A 9,036-nucleotide genomic window follows, 5' to 3' on the forward strand; every position below is an offset into this window, starting at 1 on the left:
CTCACGCCTGTAATCCCAGCACTTTGGGAGGCCGAGGCAGGTGAATTACCTGAGGTCAGGAGTTCGAGACCAGCCTGGCCAACACGATGAAACCCCATCTCTACTAAAAATACAAAAAATTAGCTGAGCATGGTGGTGTGCACCTGTAATCCCAGCTACTCAGGAGGCTGATGCCGGAGAATTGCTTGAACCTAGGAGGCAGAGGTTGCAGTAAGCAGAGATCACGCCACTGCACTCCAGCTTGGGCAACAAGAGCAAAACTCTGTCTCAAAAAAAAAGGCAATATACTATATGACTCCATTAATGTGACATTATGGAAAGGCCAAAGTATAGGGAAAGATCAGTGGTTACCAGGTGAACTAAGGGCTGAGGGAGGGGTTAACTACAAAGATACTTGGAGAAACTATTTGAAGTAGATGAAACTATTCTGCATCTTAATGGTGGCTGGTGATGGTTACCCAACTGTCTGCATTTGTCAAAACCTGAAAAACTATAAACTTATACATTTATAATGTTTAAAGGTAAATTTTACTGTATATAAATTATATCTTAATAATAAAAAGAAAAAACAAGCCAAATCCATGATTTTAAAATGGTATATCATAAACTATATTTAACCCAAGCATGCTAGGCTGGTTTAATACTAGAAATAAATTACATAATTCATTATACTAACAAATTAAAATAAATTAGATGCTCATTCAGCAATGAAGAAAAAAGATTTTGTAAACTTCAACATCCATTTATGCTGAAAATTTCAAACTAAGAACCAGGGTAAAACCCTCCTTTATCTAACAAGGGATACCTACAAAAAACTTAACATCATATTTAATGGAAAACGTCAAAACCATTTAAATCAGGAAACAAAGGTGTCCACTATTATCACTTACATATAACTTTCTATTATAGAGGCCAGCATGTCAGGCAAAAAAAATAAAGAAATAAAAACTAAAAGCAAACAAAATTAGTCATTATTAAATAATAATGAACGTCTACATAGAAAGTAGAAAATAATTTACAGATAATTAGATTCATTTCAATGAAATACACTACTAAAACAAGTAGTTACTCCTTTAGATAAAGAAGAGTCATTATTAACTTAAGTATTTAATTTCATTACCTTGACTAGAATCTGCAGTGTCGGATTTCAGGGAAAGCTGTTTTGTTCCATCTTTAACTTTTTTCAACCGGTTCTTATCTCCTGGTAAAGTCAATTTTTGCCTGAGTGGTTTTAACTCAAATGCCTGAAAAGTTTTGACTTGTGTTTTCTCCTCAGGAGCTACTTCTTTACTTGAATCCTTTGTAATACTGACATTATCAGTGCTAGTTTGGTCCTCAAAGTTCAATGTTTTAGGATCTTCCTGCACATTCTCTTCTTTGCTACTCAAAGCTAGTTTTTCATCTTTATTGATGCATTCTAGTTCCAACTGTATTTGCTTATACTTCAAAAGCAAATCTTCAAAAGTTTCTTCCACACAGTTTTCATTTTTTGATGAATAATTTTTTCTTGATGGAGACCTTCCGAAACTTTTAGCTGAACAGCATATTAAGGAAACCAGTGTCCAAAAATTTTCCAGTTAAATTTAACAAAAAAAATTAGATGTTAATTTTCTCCCATTTTAATTTTTCAAGAAAGATAAACCGGTATTTTAAAATTCCTAAATTTCATTTAATGTATGTGCAGCTAATGCCCACTTGCATTATGTGCCCATATTTGAATTTAACAAGTATCATATAAATACTCCACTTACAAAATCACTAGTGTCGTAATTACCAGTAGTATCCACAGGTAGTCCACCTAGTTAGATAGGTTACAGCATCCTTCCTTCTGTAAATTCCAGGAAAGTCCATCATTAGTTGGATGTTAAAGATTCTTTTCTTAAGGAAGAGGGGAGAAACTGAATGGTTTGTCACAAATGTGGACAACTTACATTTCAGGGGGCCAGGTGCGGTGGTTTACACCTGTAATCACAGCACTTTGGGAGGCCAAGGTAGGTGGATCACTTGCGGTCAGAAGTTCGAGAACTGCCTGGCCAACTGGTGAAACCCTGTGTCTACTAAAAATACAAAAATTAGCCAGGCGTGGTGGCACGGGCCTGTAGTCCCAGCTACTGTGGAGGCTGAGGCAGGAGAATCACTTGAACCTGGGTGGAGGCTGCAGTGAGCCGAGATCACAACACTGCATTCCAGCCTGGGCGACAGAACGAGACTCTGACTCAAAAAAAGGAAAAAGAAAAAAAGAAATTTACACTTCAGATAATCAGGAGGAAATGTTTCTTCTCTTTAGTTTCTTCTCATGTCTCAATTTTTTAAAAACTAAGAGATAAAAAATGAACACTGACAGTAGACTGATTTATGAATGATATTTTCTTAAAAATCTAACAAGCTTTGAGCTCACCAAGTATACTAACAACTAACATATGCAAAACTGAACTAATTATGGTTATAAAATTCTTAAAAATCACTTTAGGCCCAGCACGCTGGATCACACCTGTAATCCCAGAACTATGGGAGGCCAAAGCGGGTGGATCACCCGAGGTCAGGAATTCCAGACCAGCCTGGCCAACGTGGCAAAATCCCGTCTGCTGGGCGTGGTGGCAGGCGCCTGTAATCCCAGCTACTCAGGAGGCTGAGGCAGGAGAATTGCTTGAACCCCGGAGGCGGAGGCTGCAGTTAGCAGAGATGGCCCCACTGCACTCCAGCCTGGGCAACTGGTGGAGACTCCGTTTCAAAAAAAAAAAAACAAAAAAAAACACCACTTTAAAATAGTACTCAAAGTGTATGTCCTGTTTTTCCCCTACAGACAAGGGGAAATGTTATGAAAATAATCAACCGGAAAAAAAAAAAAGAAAGAAAATAATCTGAACCTACTGTTTTTGTTTTCTTCTCTAACATAGTGATACACGGAAAGTAACTTCTTCCTTAAAAACAGCTACAAAGTTTCAAACTACAATTATTATTGTACACAATTCATACATGAGAATTGTTACACCTCATTTTTCCAGACTAGACATTTGCCAGAGAAGTACATTTGCAGACAAGTACCTCCTGTAGTTTTAACATATCATTTATAGATTTTTTGGTTTTTTGTTTGTTTTGAGACAGAGTCTTGCTCTGTCAGCCAGGCTGGAGTGCAGTGGCACGATCTCAGCTCAATGCAACCTCCGTCTCCCAGGTTCAAGCAATTCTTCTGCCTCAGCCTCCTGAGTAGCTGGGATTACAGGTTCATGCCACTACACCGGGCTAATTTTTGTATTTCTGGTAGAGATGGGTATTCACCATGTTGGCCAGGTTGGTCTTGAACTCCTGACCTCAGGTGATCCACCTGCCTCATCCTCCCAAAGTGTTGGGATTACAGGCATGAGTCACTGTACTCAGCCTATAGATCATTTTCAGTTGGTTAGGATTTAACATTACAGTATCCCAAATATGGTTATTCTGTTTTAACTCCTCACAGGACAAGCAGCAGAAAAGATTTTAAAATGACCAATTCTAAAAATATTAATTAGCATCATTTGAGAAACAAAAATAAGAAGTACATTTGAAAATCTTAACAGTTCTACAGCACAACTATTCTAGTATATCTTTGGTTCTCTGATCTCTTCAAAGCCAAGTTTCTTGAAAGAAAACTAGTTTCTCTGCACCCTTCTTACCAAATGGAATCTGGTTTCTGTCCCATTAATCCACAGAAACTGCTGTGGCTAAGTTTCCCCATCAATGTTTTCAAATCTTATTTTTTTTACTTGATCCCTCTGAGCATCTGACACTATAAACCACTTCTCTCTTGGCTTCTGTAACTCCCCCTCTCCATTTGTTTCTCTATTTTTTGTCCTTTAAGTCTCCACTTAGTCCTTTCTCTCCCACTTGTAAAATAATGGTGCTCTTCAGGGAGCACTACTTAGCCCCTGTCTCTTTTCATTTCGAGCATTCTAATGCACCTCCACAGTTTGACCTAACACAGGAGAGTTTATCCTGGTCATAAGATATCTCTCTATCTCCTACAAGAAATCTTTCATATGTCTGCTGCCAGAGTAATCTTTCTAGAACACAAATATAAGATCACACCCCTTGTTAAATTTCACTTAAATAAAAGCCCAAAATCCTAAGAATAAATATAAATAAATGACCTGTGCTTTCCTTTCCAAACTTACTTTCTCCGCTGCTCATCACAATTTTTCCATAGCTTTGTGTCCAAGTTTGTCTGTTCTTCAACTTAACCCCAATTCAAATGTCACCTCTGTGAAGCCTGAGTTTCACACTTCCTCTTCCCCTCTTATGTACTCTTTGTACATAAATTTTGTAATTATCTGCATTTACATCTTACTTTTCACTGGAGCCATTTAAAGGCACAACTACAGTTAAAAAAAAAAAAAAGACTAAAGACCTTGGAAATATCTGCAAAGGGAAATGATATTCAATATACTAACAAATATGCTAAACAGAAAAATAAGGGAAAGCAATCGAGTTACAACCATAACTGACTAATCTCCTTTAAGGCTAAAGAAAATCCATCCTTATTTATACAGAATAGCTAAGATCAAACCAACACTTAAGCTTGTCAAGATGCAATTTCTAACTGAACCTTGGTTTAAACAAAAAGAAGTGGTATTTAACCTTTTCAGCTGCAGCTGAAAATGGAATGACTTTTTACTGATAAGAGACACTGGCCTAATTATGTTAGTTCTCATTGAATGTGAAAGTTCAAAAGGGTAGTCATTCAAGGTAAACATACTAAGATGTACTGACAAAGTGTCTATCATTAAGAAAAACTAAGAATGAAAATAAGAACTGCAATAGAATCTGGTTTATTCTATTTCTTTAAAGTTGCAGCTAGCATATCTTAGTTACTACAGTGAAAGGGGTTACGGCAAAAATAGAAATAAATAAACCCTATACTCAAACTACTTCACTTCTAAATTATAGAAATATGCCACAAAGTAACCTGCATCTTTTCTTTATACAGTATTTGCAAAATAAAAAAGGGTGTTATTATAATCACACACTGGAAATATGAATTAAAACTTATTACAATGTTGATATTAAATAGATTTGAATAAAGTTTTGTAACAAATATTTTGTTTGCTCACATTACACAAAAGTAACTGGGAACTACGATTTCCTTCTCAAATTCTTTTTTTTTTTTTTTTTCTTTTTTTTAATGGACCAGGTCATCCAACCTTCTCAAATTCTTAAAAAGAACACCACCTCTAGGATGAATTAGAGATACTTCATAAAAACAATGAGCAGAGGATCAAAACAAGCATCCTCTTAAGTGCAGCATCTGGAAAAGAAAAACAGCAAGGTAGCTCATTTATGAAATCAAAGTCACACAAGCAGACTGGATATATTTAGACTGGATACCAGAATATATCCAGTTTACTAATCAAAACATACAAGCTTACCAATTAATAAAGGACTATGGTAGAGGCCCAAAACACACAGAAAGAGGACAAAAGAAAAAACAAGCAAGCCCCCTCACCTACCCCTTTTCTAATATAGAATAAGGATTTTAAGAAAAAGCTTTGAGCTCCCATAGGACTAATTATATACATACCTCAATTTCAACTTTTTATACTAAACTGCAACTACTTATTTTCATTTGTTTCCCTAATAAAACTACAAGTTTCATCTTTGTACCTTTAAAAAACACATATAGATCAATGGCTCCTGCCTATAAATCCCAGCACTTCTGGACTCCATGGAAGAGGATTTCTTAAGGCTACAAGTTCGAGACCAGCCTGGGCAACATAGCATGACCTCATCTCTCCAAAAAAAATTTAACAAATTTAAATTTTTTAATTAAAAAAATTTAAAAACCATATACATATATATGCTTCAATAGCCTTTCTGCTTTTGGATTCAATAAAGACCACAAATCCATGGATTAAGAAACATCCTGGGCAGAGGTTTTCTAACCTGCGCGCGCATGCGTGTGTGTGTTTTGAGACACAGCCTTGATCTGTTGCCCAGGCTGGAGTGCAGTGGGGCAATCTCTGCTCACTGCAAACCTCCCCCCACCCCCAGATTCAAGTGATTCTCCTGCCTCAGTCTCCTGATTAGCTACAGGCACGCCACCATGCCTGGCTAATTTCTGTATTTTTAGTACAGACAGGTTTTCACCATATTGGCCAGGTGTATCTTGAACTCCTGACCTCGTGATCCAGCCGCCTTAGCCTCCCAAAGTACTGGGATTACAGGCGTGAGCCACTGCACCCAGCCACATCTGCTGCCTTTGCCTTTTAAAAAGTTAAATATCTATATGATTTTCTCTCTCTCTTTTTTTTTTTTGAAACCGGAGTATCCCTTTACCGCCCAGGCTGGAGTGCAGTGGTGCAATCTCTGCTCACTGCGACTATGCCTCCTGAGCTCAAGCAATTCTTCTGCCTCAGCCTCCTGGGTAGCTGGAAACACAGAAGCCCAACACCACGCCTGGCTAATTTTTGTATTTTTAGTAGAGATGGGGTTTCACCATGTTGGCCAGGTTGGTCTTGCACTCCTGACCTCAAATGATCCGCCACCTTGGCCTCTCAAAGTGTTGGGATTACAGGCATAAGACACCATGCCCGGCCACTACATGGTTTTCTCTGAAACAATCCTGAAACGCTCCTAACCCAACTTTTGGTTGCAGAAGTAAATTTTTCAGAAGACTAGCATCAGGAGCTGCCGTCTCTTACCCAAATGTACATTCCCTGCCCCCTTTATATCATGATATTTGAGAAAGACCTATTCTAGTCCTAAGTGGTCTATAAAAGTAATTCTGACTTTCTCCCAAATAAGTGTCACTACTTGTTTCATATATAATGACGAAATTAAAAACCGTTACACGACGAGAATTACAACCAGTAATGAAGTCTTTAAACAATTTTTGCAATGATCACAGAATAAGTCAAGATAGTATTCTACAAGCCCATTACAAAGCAGGAAACCTTCGGATGATTGATTCCTCTCTATAAATCCTGAGTAAACTCAGTAATGTTTAAAAAAAAACTGAGAATAAGGTTAGAAGTAGCAAAAATCTGGTACTTTACTATCTCCTTTCTCAACTTGTCCATAATCTCCACCCTCCCATACACATTCCTCCACTCTAACATATTAAAATAAAAATGCTGATAAGTTGATTTTTCTCTCTCTAACCCTCATTTAGTCAGCAAGAAAAGTTATACAATGTGCAAAAGTGAACACAGAATAGACATGTTAAGGAGGTAAAGCGTTCCAAAAAGATCAAATGAATCAAAAAGTTCTGAATTAACAGACTTGGTAAAGGCACCAGTTCCCACCGCCCCCCCCCCCGACTTTAAAAGGCAGCAACTGGAATAAATCAAGATAAAAAAAAGAATCACAAAAATAGTGCAGGACTGTGTGGAAAGAAACTTTACAATTTTCAGTGTCAAACTGCAACATGATAAAGCAACAGTATTCCTCAAACTGTTTAAGATATTTTTTCTCCATCTAATAACCTAAGTCAGCTTCACATAAAATACAAAGTTTCTGTACCAGCAAAAATACAAATGCTAATGAAACTTCGGCTTCTAAGGTATTAGAATCACAAAAAGAGTGCAGAACGTAACTTTACAATTTTCAGTGTCAAACTGCAATATGATAAAGCAACAGTATTCCTCAAACTGTTACCAATATTTTTTTCTCCATTTAATAACCTAAGTCAACTTCACATAAAATAGAAAGTTTCTGTAACAGCAAAATTACAAATGCTAATGAAACTTGAGCTTCTAAGGTATTATTACAAATCGGACTTTACTGTCTTAGATTTCATTAGCTTAACCCAATCCACAACAAGTTAATGTTAAAAAGCAGTATACCCAATGAAGCAATCTTAGGAACAACGCTATCGTGTGACACATGGGGAACTACGAAAGAACAACTTACTTTCAGTATACTGACTCAGGGAGAAATAAGCGGTTCTGATGGTTCAAAGTTACTCTCGTCTCACAGACCTAGTGATGACGCGAAAGGGAACTTTAGTGACACACCCAGCGCCGACCGCCACGTTAAGGATACAGCTCTTCCGAGGTGGAGAGGGCTCTCGCCAGCTCTGACTGCTACTGAATCCGGATCCTGCTCCTCCTCCCAGAGGAGGTCTACACCCCGGCTTGCCTCCTCGCTCACCCACTCCTCGCCCCCGACTCCAGCGACTCCCACCCCGGTAAGGCCTGCCTCGAAAGCGGAAACGGTCCAAGGCGAGGTGGCTCCGCTCCCAGAAAGACGGCCGGGGACTGCTTTCGGACAGTGAGCTCGAAGGCATCCGCACAGAGGGCGGATGAGACCGGAATGGTTCTTTGGGTCGGTAGCTGCTGGGTCCCCTGAGGTGGCCCCGCTCAGACGCGTGCCGCGAGCGTGAGAAATTCCTCAGCTGCTGCTGAGAAGAGGACGATGACGAGGAAGAGCCACCGCCTCCGCCGGATCCACCGCCCCGGGCCGAGTGAGGAGGCCTTCGCCGCGGATACGGTAACAGCCCGCCGCCACTGCTGCTGCTGCTGCTCCGGCTCCGTATCTGGCTGTTGTTATCGTCGTCACTGATTTCCCCATCTTCAAGCTCCCCTTCTTCCTTCGGCGAGAGGCCACTGGAGGCCGGGGCCGGAGTATCTGCGGTCGCCATCCGAAGAGCAGCGCCTTCCACACAACCTTAGCCCTCCGTCCGGGGATCCGCCCGGCAATTGCCTCGTTTCCCTTCTTTCCTAACGGACCGGGTCGGTGCGGTCTTACCCTACTCGGACACCTAGCGGCCTCGGCTCCCCAACTTCCCGGCACCCCAGCTCTCTCTCACCGGACCGTCGCAACCCACTTCCCTTTCCTAGCGCCCCCTTGCTCCTCAGCGATCGGGGTTCTTCCGCCTCGCGAGAAATGGGCTCAGGTAGCGGCTGTGCACAAAACGTCACTTCCTGCGACACGCAGGAAACAAAGGCTCCCAATTCACGCGATAATAAGAACCACGCGATATTCACTGGGATTTGTAGTCTCTCGTCCTCTTCGGCTTTACTTTTCCGGTCTACGGGTCACACCCACCTCAGGATCTGGCCT

General features: G+C 40.1%; 1 protein-coding gene across 1 annotated transcript in view; it reads right to left on the reverse strand.

The window, feature by feature from the left end:
• The window catches only part of ZFC3H1 (zinc finger C3H1-type containing), a 53,079-nt gene extending 44,235 nt beyond the window's left edge, over nucleotides 1-8,844 (reverse strand). Inside the window, exons 1-2 of the mRNA XM_032295714.1 lie at nucleotides 8,017-8,844; nucleotides 1,121-1,534 (exon numbers count right to left, since the gene is read on the reverse strand). Of these exons, the coding sequence (XP_032151605.1) occupies nucleotides 1,121-1,534; nucleotides 8,017-8,614 (1,012 nt within the window). The 5' untranslated portion in view covers nucleotides 8,615-8,844. The remainder of the gene's footprint in view (nucleotides 1-1,120; nucleotides 1,535-8,016) is intronic.
• Nucleotides 8,845-9,036: the final 192 nt, after the last annotated feature.

This window comes from Sapajus apella, unplaced genomic scaffold, assembly GCF_009761245.1.
Source record: "Sapajus apella isolate SASKATOON/1434 unplaced genomic scaffold, GSC_monkey_1.0 scaffold2, whole genome shotgun sequence".
NCBI classification, from domain to species: Eukaryota; Metazoa; Chordata; class Mammalia; order Primates; family Cebidae; genus Sapajus; species Sapajus apella.